This window comes from Lacerta agilis, chromosome 2 (genome assembly GCF_009819535.1).
Source record: "Lacerta agilis isolate rLacAgi1 chromosome 2, rLacAgi1.pri, whole genome shotgun sequence".
NCBI classification, from domain to species: domain Eukaryota; kingdom Metazoa; phylum Chordata; class Lepidosauria; order Squamata; family Lacertidae; genus Lacerta; species Lacerta agilis.
In genome coordinates, this window is record NC_046313.1 from 94,930,194 (window position 1) to 94,945,533 (window position 15,340).

The 15,340-nt window shown below is 43.5% G+C and overlaps 1 protein-coding gene across 1 annotated transcript in view; it reads left to right on the forward strand.

Moving 5' to 3' along the window:
• SUCLG2 (succinate-CoA ligase GDP-forming subunit beta) overlaps positions 1–15,340 on the forward strand; it is a 190,418-nt gene that overhangs the window by 120,583 nt on the left and 54,495 nt on the right. Inside the window, exon 9 of the mRNA XM_033141256.1 lies at positions 3,423–3,565. Within this exon, the coding sequence (XP_032997147.1) occupies positions 3,423–3,565 (143 nt within the window). The remainder of the gene's footprint in view (positions 1–3,422; positions 3,566–15,340) is intronic.

Consider the following 15,340-nt stretch of genomic DNA (forward strand, 5'->3'; position numbering starts at 1 on the left):
TTTATTCTTCAAATGAATGGTGTGGATGTGACCCATGCCTGGATTGGCTGTTAGTGAGAAGCATGGGATTATTTCTGAGAGGGCAGGGGGAAGACCCTCTTGTACACACAGAATCTTCCTACCCAAACCTTTGCCTTTGCAGTATTGTCTCTTGTTTCCTTACATTTCTTGTTCACTTTTCTTTTTAAAAAGTTTGATTAGGTTAATAATAATAATAATAATAATAATAATAATAATAATAATAATAATAATATCTTATTATTTATACCCCACCCATCTGGCTGGGTTTCCCCAGCCACTCTGGGTGGCTCCCAACCGAATATTAAAAACACAATACAGCATTAAATATTAAAAACTTCCCTAAACAGAGCTGCCTGCAGATGTCTTTTAAAAGTAAAATAGTTGCTTGTTTCCTTGACATCCGATGGGAGGGCGTTCCACAGGGCAGGCGCCACTACCGAGAAGGCCCTCTGCCTGGTTTCAATGCAAGTTAACATTATACTTTGGTTCCCCAGCATGTTAAAAGCCTAACCTGATAAACAGAACTTACATGTGTGGCCATGTAAATTTGGGATCCTGCAAAAGACTGTATTGTTTGAAAAAAGTTTCAGTGAATGGAAATAAAAGATTAAATTATTTATCTGAACCACTTATATTTAAGCAAAAACTCTTAAGTGCTTTACAACATAGGCTAAAACATATTAAATAAACAGGAGATACAAAAAAAAAACAACCAGGGAATTTTTACATTCTGCAAAACACTATTAACTACTAGAGCATCATTTTTAGTATCAAAATAAATATTACACATAAAAATCAGCTTCAGATATACAAGGAAAATTCATAATAAAAATGGAAATAAGAGCTGAACCAGTCTATATTTGACATAAGCATTTCATTTACACTTTTTTTAAAAGCCTTTGTGGGAATTTAAAAAAAATGTAAAGAAGTAGCTTTTTGCTCCTCACAGTTTATGGCACATAGATTTCTCTCCATGCTTAATTGCGAGATTCAGAGATTGTGGTAGAACAAATTTGTAGCTTTGGTACTGAGGTCTTAATCTAACTGGAATTAACATTTTTAAAAGGATTTGTAGCTCATTAAACCAATAGCACCATCAAATTATATGCCTAAAACATCCCATCCAGATTGTAGGCTCCTGTTCTAGGAATTAAAAAAGAAAAAGAAAAAAAGCTTGCTTTGTAAAGAAGCAATCAATTTAACGTGCCAAAGCATTTTCTTCTCTCTTACCCAGATGAGTTAATGTATTTGCAACACAGGCAACGTTTAACATAGCAGAGGTGTCAATCATTAAAAAAAGAAGATAAAATCTAAAGCATTGTCATCAAAAGAATATCCAGTGGGAGTTTGGTTAAAAGGAGAACTGAGTTTTTAAATATTTTCCAACAGGATGTTAGCTTTATTCCAAGGTTAATGAAATTAGACATGGCCCATAAAACTGCCAAGGGAATTAAGGGATCAGTGGTAAGTGAAGGAGATGTTTCGTGGGGTTTCTGCTGGTTTCAGAATATGGTTTTTGCTCCTAATTCCCTGGGAAAGTATATGCAAGTTCAGAACATAAAACTGTGAAAACATCATTGTATTATGCACAATTAAAATTATGCCTCATTTATTAAGTACTAATCAATTAAAATTACCCTATGAATGGGCATAATTTAGCCTGCAAGTCACATGCATTCCCCAAGCAAGGTTTGCTTTATGTTTTCTTCCTAGCATCTGTCAGGGTTCCTCTCATTTTCTATACAAAACCAGTGGGGAGCCTGCAACAAAATGTTGCAGTATATCTCCCGACTCTAAAAGGGACCGTTCCTCTTCCATCAGCCTGGAACGGGAACCTTGTGCCACTGTTTTGGACTTCTTAGCACCCCATTTTCCCCACCCCACCATGCTATTTTGGGCCTTGAACCTAGTGGTGCAATTAGAGTTGAACCATGAGGCCAAAGTCCAGGACTCTGCAAATCACCACTCAGAGAATGACAGTTGGAGAGTCAACAGCAAACAGGCCTACTGGTGTCAGCACCTGGGCGTACTTGGGCTCTCACTGGTTACCACAGCATTCTTTCTGCTTTTTTTAAAAAAGGTATTAGATATGATTTGATTTATTATATTTTTGTGTTGTTTTTCATTCAAATTAATCCCAAAACAACTTACAAACTAATAATAATAATAATAATAATAATAATAATAATAATAATAAGATTTATATCCTGGCCAGACACATACATGGTGACCTTCGCATACATAAAATGAAGAAATCCAGTATTTTAGCAAAGCTGTGATCATGACAGAGGTTTGTCCTGCCCTCCACAATCAAATGGTAGCAAGATAGTTGTGTTGCTGTCCTGGAAGGCCCACTTTAAAAACAAAAGAGGGGGAAAGCATCCTTTAATTTACAAATGTATTTACTTAGATATGGTAAGGAGTCCTTTTGTTGAAACCACTTCTTTAATTTGGGTTGTTCCATTTTGCTTTCAAACTGATAGGCACCTGAACCACTCGAATTTAAGGCTTGGTGACTGTCTGATTTAAATCATATCCCACCCTATCCCTTTGATGTAGAGTCAGTGTGGTGTGGTGGTTAGAGTGTTGGACTATGACCTGGGAGACCAGGATTCAATTCCTCGCTCAGCCACGGAGCTCACTGGGTGACCTTGGACTGGTCGCTGCCTCTCAGCCTAGCCTACCTCACAGGGTTGTTCGTGGGGAATAAATGAGGAGGTGGAGAACACGTATGCCGCCTTGAGCTCCTTGGGGGAAAGAGAGAGGATATAAATGCAATAAGAAGAGTTTGGATTTGATATCCTGCTTTATCACTACCCGAAGGAGTCTCAAAGTGGCCAACATTCTCCTTTCCCTTCCTCCCCCACAAGAAACACTCTGTGAGGTGAGTGGGGCTGAGAGACTTCAAAGAAGTATGACTTGCCCAAGGTCACTCAGCAGCTGCATGTGGAGGAGCGGAGACGCGAACCCGGTTCCACAGATTACAAGTCTACCGCTCTTAACCACTACACCACACTGACTCTCGGAGAGCAGGAAGCTGCTGTGTGGCCTTTCTCTCTGACACCCCCCCCCCAATAGTGAAACGTGTCTTAGTCCATTTAGTTCTGCATAATCACTGGGGGGAAATGAATCAATAAACAGCAGCCTAAGAATGCCAGACACCAAATATTGCTGGTGTCTTCTTTGTGTCCATGTGCATTAAACCTGAGAGTCCATCTCTTTTACACTGTTCCCTGCTCTCTCTCTTTTTCTCTTTATTGTGTTATTAGTTACAGCATTTTTATACCGCTCTTAAACGGTAACTTCTCTGGGTAGGGGTGGTGGCACTTCTTAGACAACATCCATACGAGTCTGCATCTTGCCATTTAAAAATGCACAACTCTGATTCTCTTTAATTGCAGTCAATGGCGCTGGGCTTGCTATGGCAACGTGCGATATCATTTCCCTTAATGGTGGAAAGCCTGCCAACTTCCTGGATCTTGGTGGAGGCGTGAAAGAAGCACAAGTATATCAAGCATTCAAACTGCTCACTGCTGATCCCAAGGTAAAACCTGTTGACTCCGCACAGACGCTTTCTCGATGCGCTTGTATGTTTGTCTTCATAAAGCCAAAAAGTTATGCAGTGAGTAGCATCGAATGCAGCAGTTCTCTGAAGCTGTGACAGATTGAGTCTCCTTGGCTCAGTCCCGTTCAGCCACAAGAAGGCTCAGTGGCAGAGCTCCAAAGTGGCAGAGCTCGTGGAAGCACAGCTCCTGCACTGAGAGGAAATGCCATAGCTCCGTGGACTGGTAGCTTCACATCCACAAGGTCTCAGGCATCTTCCGTTTCTGTATGCAGATGTACAGTCCCACCCCTAGCACAAAGTTATTCCCAGCCCTACTGATCTGTCTCAACACCCCCTTTTGATTTCGGAGACATGCATCTGCATTCCTGGCCCCCAGTTGTTATGTGTGCTTGGGCCGCTCACAACTACAGCTTGATCATGGGAGTGAGGTCACCACCTTCTGTAAACCTTCAGCTCAGGTTCACAGTCTAGCACAAAATCTTTCTGTGACCCCGTTGTTCTGATTCCTTTGGAAGTAACACCAAGCACCTTTTCACCCAGCCACGATTTTATTGTATTTGAAATATTTAAATATATTGATTATATGAGGAGGCAGATGGGGCTCTTCAACTTGAGAAGGTAGCCCATGTAGGAGAAGGACAGCTCTGATCCCAAACCTCCACTGCTTTGCAGGATATCTTTTGAGAAGAAAGGGCTAAGGAGTAAACCCTACATAAATCCAGAGTAGAGTCCCTAAGACAACCCGGTTGCATGGCTGCTTGTAGGCCTCCTTCCGGCAACTCTTGCAGCCAAACTGATGCTAAACGTATTGCTCTATTTTCCTTTGGACCACATCAGCGAGGCCGGGAGCAGGGTCTTGTCATCTGGGCAGCCCAGGACCTCCATACACATTTCCAGGCTTGCACCCTGGGGAGATTCACTTCAGTGCTGCTAACGCTGCGGTTTGACTTCACCCCTGAAGGCGCACGCCATGGTCTTTTGAGACAGATGGACGTTGATTGTATCACAATGTAAGCAAGCCGTAAGGAAGAAGTCATGTCATAAAACTGAGCAGGCATCTGGCCATTTCAACCACAGCCATTGCATTTTGAAGATAGCAAGCCCAGTAAGTCTTATCTCCCAATGCCACACTTTTATGCATTACTAGATGTGTGGGAGCCATTTCTGTGGGGCTGTCTCAGAAGGTGGTGGGCCCTCCTTTAACTGGAGGTTTTTAAACCAGTCGTTGGATGGCCATCTGTCAGGAATTTAGCTGCAATTCCTGCATTGCAGGGAGTTGTACCAGATGAAGCTTGGGGTCCCTTCCAGTCTATTATTCTGAGTTCCTGCACCACTGCGATCCAATGAGCACCTGAATACAGAATATATGCAGACTGCTTTCACACTTGCACACCATACCAGTCATTTTATTGGGTAGCATATGTAGATATTCTAATGGCGTGAAGGAGAGAAGCACAGGAGACTTGATGGAGAATATATGACTGGGGTATTTATAAATTTCCCAACAGCCTGGAATCACAGTGCAGTGAGAAGCAGTTCCATTGTTCTTAGATGAGTATGTAAAAAGGGGCATGAACTGAGCCAGTTGGGCAGGAAAGACTAGTGTAATTACCCCTGCCTACACCCCCCCCCCCCGTATTCACATTATTACTGCAGCAGTGACTGGCATCGTGCTATGATTCAAGGGGTAAATGTGAGTGGCACCAAAGAAACAACACCACAACTGGAATTTTGTACTCGTTATTAATATCGCTGTTTGCCAAACAACAGCTCAGTTGGTAGAACATGAGGGTTGCAGGTTTGAGCCCCATGTTGGGCAAAAGATTCATCCACTGCAGGGGGCTGGACTGGATGGCCCTCGTGGTCCCTTCCAATTCTATGATTCTATGATCACCATCTCAGAAAGATCAAGTTTCAATTCGTGGTTTTGCTGGAGACTTTCTGTGGCAAATGAATCAAAGGGCCTGGTGCATTTGATCATAGTGTCTATACCGTTCGGGGTTTTTTTCTTTTTTTCTTTTTAATCCGTCGCAATTTTATTTAATAATTCTGATTTCCTTTCATCTGCTCCTTTTGTTTTTTTCTGTTTCATGTTATCTCTTTTAATTAATATTATCCACTTGGCTCTCAGATAGAAATGCTTCCTGTTCAGTAAGTCAGAGGGAATTTGGCCACCTCGAACTTACTTCTCTCCCTCCCTCGCCATGTTTGTTCTCTTTCACTCTTTCCGCTTTTACTTTCTCGGTTCTTCCTCCAGCTTGCGTCCTGCTGCTTTTCAGAATATTGTCTTTTTAGTTTTCACTTTCATTTTTTTATATATAAAGCATCCCACTGGACAAGTTGGGCTTTTGCCATCCTTTGTAAAATAAGTGCCCTGCTAAAAGCGGTGTCTGCCCTTGGGCGGCTTGCTAATAGGAATGTCAGACCTTGACAGGTAAGTACAATTGGAGCCTGTGGCTTTGTCCACGTAGATTTCAAATCAGACAGAAATTATTGCCATCATCCTTTCTTTCTTTTTTACAAAAAAAGGAAAAATATTAACCAGATTGGCTTTCACTGTATGCCTCTGTATACCATTGCTATTGCTTCCTGAGTTGTTGTTTTTAAATATATACATGCTGCAGTTCCCTTTAAATCAGGTGCATCTCAGCTGCCTGTCCCATTGGCCCTGCAGAATGAGGCTGATCTTAAGCGTTGCCCCTCGTGCCACTGCTGTGGTTGTGCACACCAGAGAGATCACGCCACCTTTTCCTTTCCACAGCAAGTTATGAGGAATATTGCAGGCGGAGCCGAATTGGGATTTCCATCGAAATATTTCAAGCGATCTGTCTCCTGTTCAGTGCAGACATGCATCAGCTATGCATGGTTTCAGAAGAAGAATTACAGATTGCCTCTTATTCATAGTCACCACTCCTGTGGCGCGGGGAAGTTTTCAAGGCACCGTATGAGCTGTTTGTTGGAACGTAACAGACGAACGCTTTTTTGCAAAGCCTTTCTAAAAATCCGCCTACTCTACTTACATTTCCTTGTGTCTCTTCTGCGCTGCTTCCCATTCATCTGTCTCAAATCACCTTGTGCTTATGCTGCTGGAAAGAACTGCTTGGCCTTCCACTGCTGGCCCTTTAAGACTTGGAAAAACAGCATCAGGGCATTCATTCCCTGAGATGCTGTAGCCTTGAGATGCTATAGCCAAGCTACTCCTCAAATCCCTATACTATCTACTCTCAGATCCAGCACAAGCTCCCTGTCCTTACCTTCAGAACCCTCCGTGGACTTGCCCTCCCCTACTTCCTTCACTCTTTTTTCTCAATACATCCCTGTCTTCACTTTTCCAGCTCCACCAACACCCAACACCTGAAGGTCTCTTCCTTCCTCATAGATACAATTGTGATGCCACCTCTTCCTGTTTTCAGATCCCTCCTCAAAGTCCACCTTTTCCATGAAGCCTTTGGTACTATCCTTTAGTGCCTCCCATGCCCTTCAATGGCTCAGTGTGCAACTCAGCCTAAGCACATGTTACTGAAACAACTGTATGTTGCTTCCCTGTTCAGCCTTGTCTCTACCAACCTCCCTTCTTCTGTTGTTTCTCCTCTCTTCACAGCAGGGACCTGGACTCTTCCACTCTATAAAGCACACCCATGTACACTGATGGTGCAGTGAAAACTATTCTTATTCTTATATTTGCACCTGCCTTTTCCACCCCTAAAGGCAACAGTGGACAGCACAGAGGGGTGCTGCTGCTCTGCTTGATGGCAGAATTGCTACGACTTACTAGGATGGGGAGGGACGTGGGTGGCACTGTGGGTTAAACCACAGAGCCTAGGGCTTGCCGATCAGAATGTCAGCGGTTCGAATCCCCGCAACAGGATGAGCTCCCGTTGTTCGGTCCCTGCTCCTGCCAACCTAGCAGTTCGAAAGCACGTCAAAGTGCAAGCAGATAAATAGGTACCACTCCAGCGGGAAGGTAAACGGCGTTTCCATGCGCTGCTCTGGTTTGCCAGAAGCAGCTTAGTCATGCTGGCCATGTGACCCGAAAAAACTGTCTGCGGACAAACATCGGCTCCCTCGGCCAGTAAAGCGGCCTAGAAGCTGTGCACCGGCTCGCGAGATGAGCGTCACAACCCCAGAGTCGTCCGCAACTGGACCTAATGGTCAGGGGTCCCTTTACCTTTACCTTACTAGGATGGGGCAAGATCAGAGCTGTGCAGCAGTGGGAGCTCCCAATTGGCCCTGCCAGCATGCCTGCACAACCCCGATCTTGCCTCTGCCCCACACCGTCCCAGTCCACAGTGCTGCTGCTGCTATCAGGAGGGCAGCAGCAGAACACCATTGCAGGCACCAGTTGCTTCAGGGCTCAAAACACAGCTGCAGCAAGACCTCTCCTCACCTTTAGTGCAGCGTCCAGATTACAAGAATCTGGCAGGTGTGGGTGGGGAAGTTTACTTGTAATGACTTCCTTAGATGTTGTTTTTAGAAAGCTAGAGGAAGAGCATGGTTTGGCTGAACGTTCTCCGCCACAATTGGAGCACTGATGCCTCGCCTCTCTCATCCTTCCCCCTGTCCTTCAAGGTTCAAGACAGGCTGCCATTAGACTTTCAGGCATTCCATTCTGGGAAGCATTGTTGACATTGCCAGGATAAAATGTTCAGTGGCTATTACTGAATGGGAGTGGCAATCTTTATATATCTGGTATGGTGGGGAGGGGAAATAATAACCTCCATAATACCCTGCCGTTGTTGTGACAATCAGACTTCACAGTCCATTTATTTCTAGACACGTCTTGCGTTGTAATTAGTTTCTGTAAGTTGCTCTCCTCTTTCCTTCTGATTATTTGAGCAACGGTATCAGTATACAGAAAGCCCGCCATGTTGAAACAAACCCATACTGTTACAGGGGCATGGTTTTCTATAAACAAGAAAGTGAATAATAAAAGAAGTTTCTTCGAGGTCACTGATGCTTCTGCGATCAAGTTCAGATGCGGATCTCACACAACTCCTCTGTAAGCATAGCAGGGGAGGCTGTCCGCTCTGCTCAGGACTGACCTGTGTGAACTCTTGTTTCCTTTCCATGAGGCAGAAGGATCACACAAACCTTTGCATGTGTCGGCAACACACTCGCTGTAGGCATGGTGTAAGCTCGGATCCTGCTTGCAGGCTTTCCCATGATCTTGTTGGCCATGGTGAGAAGAAAACGCTGCACAAGCTGGGACCTTTGACCTGATCCAGAAGGGCTGTTCTTCTACACTCAAATAGCAGTGGAGTGCCTGTGCAAAACAAGTGATTGACTCAGGTTATGTTGAGCGTGTCTAATGCTTGGCTGTGGTCAATTGCGCATTCTTAATTGTTAGAATCTTGCCATTAGACCAAAATCTGCTTTAGATTATTCCTTCTGTATTTGCTTAAAAAAGAAAATCAATCTTTTCTTTATAAAATACCCAAGGCAGCTAACAAAACAACCACCAAAACAACAATTAATTAAAACATGACATTAATAAATTTAAAGTGGTGTTTTTTTAAAAAAACAAACCCATAGCATTATAGGAAGTTAAATAACTAGATAAATAGCAGTAGAAAAGTATATGTAGCCAAACTGCCGTGGCATCATATGCCCGTAGAAATGAGGCGGTCTTTATTCTCCACTTAAAATCCATAAGGGAGGAAGACAGTTGAACCCCATTGGAAGAGAATGCCCTAAAGCAATGGGGGACCTGTGGTCCTCCAGATGCTGAGACTCTGGCTCCCATCAGCCCCAACCAGCATGGCCAATGGGAATTGTAGTCCAGCAACATCTGGAGAGCCAGAAATCCCTCATTCCTGTTCCAGAGTGTGGGAGAAATCAGTGAAAAATCTGTATGTGAGTACCCTCCCCATTTCATAGCATGCAGGGGTCAGCAAACTTTTTCAGCAGGGGCCGGTCCACTGTCCCTCAGACCTTGGGGGGGGGGGCGGACTATATTTTTGGGGGGGGCGGGGAGGGAATGAACAAATTCCTATGCCCCACAAATAACCCAGAGATGCATTTTAAATAAAAGCACACATTCTACTCATGTAAAAACACCAGGCAGGCCCCACAAATAACCCAAAAAATGCATTTTAAATAAAAGCACACATTCTACTCATGTAAAAACACCAGGCAGGCCCCACAAATAACCCAGAGATGCATTTTAAATAAATGGACACATTCTACTCATGTAAAAATATGCTGATTCCCGGACCGTCCGTGGGCCGGATTTAGAAGGTGATTGGGCCGGATTCGGCCCCCAGGCCTTAGTTTTCCTACCCATGGCATGGGAGAACACAGAGGCAGAGCCTAATATTTATTGATTTCTAAAACATATGTCACACTTGTGATGCCTGTTAACATTGCATATTTGCTACCACAACATGTGGTGATGGCCAGTAGTGGACAGCATGGTGGGGCAAAGGTGCTTACCTGACCACCTGACGGGAGTCACTGCTCTTTACTGGAAGGAGAAGCGGTGAGGTCAGTGGAGTGCAGACACCCCAGCAGGAGTGTTAGATGGTCTCCGCTGGTGTGTCTGCACTGCACAGACCTCGCTGCCTCCTAACACCTACCCTAGTAAACAGTATCAACCCACCTATCTGGAGGTCTGGCAAATGCCTCTAACTGATCATGCTGGTGATGACCACCAGCTTCAGTGGCTTTAAAAGGGGACTAGACAATTTTATCAAGGACTAGGCTGGTAATGGGTACTGGTCGTGATGGCTTTATAGTATCTTTGGGATCAGAGGCAGTCACTGGGTACCAACGGTGGGAGAGACCTATTGCCCTCATCTCTTTCTTGTGACCTTTCTGGTTGACCACTATAGGATTAGGTGGGTTCTGAAATTTTCTCTTTTTAAAACGAGGTAATGTTATTTTAAAAGCAGGTTTGAAAAGGCAGGAATAGCATTGTATCTCTTGCTAACAGAACAGAAGCTTCTACTTATAATATTTAGGATATGGTCAATAATAACATTAGACCTTTAATCAAACCAGCTGATTATTAATAACTGTTTACTTGTCGTATTCAGAGGAGATTATATTGACTGACATTTCTCCAACACTGTAAAATGTTGGCTATCGGCAGCTGTTCGCTCCCATAAATGGCATAATTGATGACAAGCTTAATTTGTTTTCTTCTGCAGCCATGCCTCAGTCCAAACACAGACTGTTGTTTTCTGAATATGGAATAAGCATTTCTTATTCATGTCACTTTTCTTAAGCTTGTTTACTCCTGTCCAACGAATCACTTCTGTCTAAGGCAGCGAAGGTAAAATAATGGCAGGAAAACATCAATGCCATTATGTTGTGTGTGTATGTGTGTGTGTGTGTGTGAATTGGAGATCTTTTGGCTTTCCATTTTCTCAACATCTCAGGCAGTGATCAGAATCCTGAAAAGAAGGTATCATTAAATATTTCTGCTATTTGCTTATTTTTCGAGCTGCCGTGGGTATAAAAATAATACCAGTCATCCTTTTAAAAAATACTTCCTTACCACTGCTGTTTTCCTTTTGAAGCAACAATTCTTCTAGATTTCTTTCCCTAAAATTGCAGCCTGTTCTGCAGCATAATGGGCAGCTTTTCTGATTATCAAGCATAACACAGGTCAAATGGTGGAAGAGGAAATAAATGATATTTAAGATGTATAGTGAAACAAAAACAAAAAAACAGAAAGTGGAGCTAGAGGAGGGAGAAATGTAGCACCGCAAATAAGTATGGTATGCTGTTGCAATTGCTGCAGACGTTGGAAGAACCTGCCCCCCACCCTATTTAGAAAACCTCTGGCTTCCATTAAAATACATTAAGCTGCTTGCAATGATGAGTTTGGACACCCAGTTTTGTGGGGTGGTAAAGAGAATTGCATGTGAAGAAGGGTTAAACACTACTTCTTTTAGCACTGCTATTCCGATCTAGTCTCTGTTAAAAAAAACCCTGAAAAACCTTAGGAGCTCCAGCCATGGACTCTGCATCTCGCATGTACGTTAGCGGTACCAATTCCTGACTGAAGCTCATTCTGGCACTGTCTGCAGTAGGAAGAGCTTCGTCCCAAAGTATATTTTTTCTCCCCTTCCCCACTGCGGGTGAATCTTCATGGCAGCTCCAACTACTGTTCCTTTTCCTCCAGCGCCAAGCAAGTTGCTTTTCTCTCAAGGCAATTCGAGGCAGCCTTAAAGAGGGTTCTTCATTACTGCTGTGTTTAAATCAATCTCTCATAAAAGACTTTTGCATTTCTTGGGCTTAGTCCAGATAAGATAAAAGTCCCTGAGTTCCATTGAAATCAGTGAGACTTCAGTCCACATTGAGGCACTTGAGCTGCATTGAATGTAGCAGGGCTGAAGAATGCCTTGGCTTTTTTTAATGGATTATGCTTCCTGGCACCGAATGACTCTGTAAAGACTTCTACTATTTATTTATTTGTTTGTTTTAAGAGGATGCATCCCTCCCCCACCCTCACCCCCCGCTGTCCGGTATGCCATTGCTGGCAGACGGTAATGAATGAAGCAAAATGTCAACGGCCTTCCCTTCTAAATGTAACGCGGTATGTCAGCAGTGGATTTATTTGAATTGTCAGATTGCATGTCATTAGGTAATAGAGAAGCAACCATATTTTTCTGTGGCCATTAACAAGCCTTTTGCATTCCGATTCAAATAACCATGCATCTTTTACACGCCTCATTGCCCAGTTCTCCTCTGCGCAGCATGAAAGCGTCTTTCATTTGTGACTTGCTTCTTCTCCACACACCCCCCCCCCCCCGGATCCAAGGATCGCAGTATGAAGTTGCTCGGAAGCTAGAGGAGAGTTGGGGCAAAGAAAAGAAAGTTTATTTCTCAAAAGGCATAGGCAGGGGTCAGCAAACTTTTTCAGAAACAGGGGGGGCAGTCCACTGCCCCTCAGACCTGGGGGGGGGGGCTGGACTATATTGTGGGGGTGAACGAATTCCTATGCCCCAAATAACCCAGAGGTGCATTTTAAATAAAAGCACACATTCTACTCATGTAAAAACACCAAGCAGGCCCCACAAATAACCCAGAGAATCATTTAAAATAAAAGGACACATTCTACTCATGTAAAATCACGCTGGTTCCTGGACCATCCGCGGGCCGGATTTAGAAGGCGATTGGGCCGGATGCGGCCCCTGGGCCTTAGTTTGCCTACCCACGGGCATAGGGCTATTAAGATTAAGCTATGGCCCACATCACCTGGCCTGTGAAGGGACTTGTGCTTAGGGATGAGGTCATGCTGGGTAGAGCATAATGTCTTGCATGCAGCCCTTAGCATCTCCACTGTCTAAGATGCAAGAGAGCATCCATTCCTGGGCTGGGTGGTCCAACAGTGTGACGGTTCCCTCACTGCGAGAAGCAAAGCTACAGGGAACCAGGCAGAGGGCCTTCTTGGTAGTGGCGCCCGCCCTGTGGAATGCCCTCCCATCAGGGGTCAGAGAGATAAACAACTACCTGACATTTAGAAAATACCTGAAGGCAGCCCTGTTTAGGGAAGTTTTAAATCTGTGACTTTGTATTGTATTTTAATATTTGTTGGAAGCCACCCAGAGTGGCCAGGGAGATCCAGCCAGATGGATGAGGTACAAATAAATTATTATTATTATTATTATTATTATTATTATTATTATTATTAATAAATTCAAATGGAAATGATACAGATGAGGGGTTGGCAACCTTTTGAGGACAGTGGACAGATTGGAAATTTCGAGAAAAGATTGTAGGTGCCAGTAACAAAATGGCTGGCATGGGGTGGGTGGCATATCACAAAGTGGCTGCTGTGGACATGTGGCATAGCGCAAAATGGCCACCACATCCGAAAGCACAGAAAAAGGATCAAATCACACAAAATGGTGTGAGGTGAGCTTTTTGTACCTCCTTTCTGTATGAGAGAGAGGTTGTTCAGCCCTGGAATACAGTGAAATACAGCCATGTTTAAGGGTGCAGGTTCACTCTAAGGCAGGTTGAGCCAGGAACTGAGCAGGAAGAGGAAACAGTCTTTTGTGCATTATGGATTTTTGAGGCAATATTTACCAAGACCTTTCTCAGGTGCCGCAGATTGCAGCCCCCCACCCACATACACAAAACTTTAAACCTTATCATCAAAGGCATATTTGAATACAAAATTCATAGACCATATGTGGAGAATGTTCAGAATTTGGCCTTGGAAAAGCCTTTATGTAAAGCAGTTGATCTGGGGCACATAATTTCAAGTTTAGTTGATATACACCAAGTAAGGCCTTCTCAGATTTGATTTATTTAATGTCTATGGTGCTTAATATGTTAAAAAATATTTAACATATTTTTAAGCAGTGTACAAGAAAGCAGCAGCAACAGACAACTTAAAGAAAACATTACAAAAATACAGTTACATATAAAAATATATTAATACAAGTTTATACACACACACACACACACCAATCAATTCATTTTCCTTCTGACACAAATCATTTTCCTTCCTCCTTTTTAGCCCCTGGGTTCTCACCCAGGGTCCGAACAAACTCTCCCACAAACTCTTGCCCACGAAAGTCTCATGAGAAGAGTTCCTGGAAACAGCAGACATCACCTTAGTCTCTCAGTCTAGCCTTGCTTTTTATAGGAGGCCCAGGGTGGATGGTCCTTTCTCAGGCTGCCCAGAACTGCATTCAGCTGCACCCTGCACACCTAATTCCAGGTAGAGCAGGTTTGTTGAATTTCCCAGGGGGTCCAATGGATGGGAAAGGGCCCCTGTTCCACTCACAGCTCTTTCTTTACCCACTGGTTTTTTCCCCCCATATCATTTTTATTAGTTTTACAGTAATACTTTCCATTGCAATATCTCCTCTTATATAATACATTTCTTCGTCAGAGGACAAACAGGCAAATTTAGCAGGGGATCAAATACTTTCCCCCCCTCGCTGTAACTGGGTGTTCAGGAAAGCGGTTTTCATTTTGTATTGTTGCATTTAGTGCATTTAATTTTCCAGTGTTTCCCTTTCCCAAACCCCTCCCTCCTTTTTGGGGAGCAGACATTTTCTGCCATGATTTAGTGCACTGTCCTTCCTTATTACAAGGTAGAACCTTCATTTGCTGTGTGGGCATTTTTCAAGCCATTGGAAGGAGAAGTGATTTAATACCTTTTTATTTGATGAATGGAGATGTAATGGTTTGCTTAGAGTCGGGGGGGTGTTAATGGAGGCTTCGTCAAACTTACCCACAAAGTCCTATGCTAGCAGAAGCATGCTAATACGAGGCTTGTTGCCAGCATAGCTTAATTAACCATTAAAATTCTTTACAGGTGCTGAATCCCTTTTATTTTGAAATAGGTATGAACAGCTTAACCACAGAGCGCGGATACAGGTGGTTGCCTGTGGGCCTGATTCGGCTTCTAAAACAATTTGGTTTGCTTCCAGACAAGGAATTTAGTGTGGAATTGCCGTTCTGCATTCACACACTTTCTGTGTGTGAATACTTAATATCATCATCATCATCATCATCATCATCCAGTCTTCGTTCTCTTCCACTTTCTTTAGTCTTTTCTTAGACTGAAGGAAATGTGTCCTTTTCTGAAATAACAAAATTTGGGGCAGTAGCACATGATCTTCAGGCAAGGGCATCCACAGGCGGCGGGGCGAGAGGAGTATGGGCAGTTGCTCCCATTGAATGAATAATCCCAATTTTCCCAGCATAAAGATAGAACAAAAACCATCAGTGGAAATGTGAATTGTATGAATGAAGAAGAAGAAGAAGAGTTTGGATTTGATATCCCGC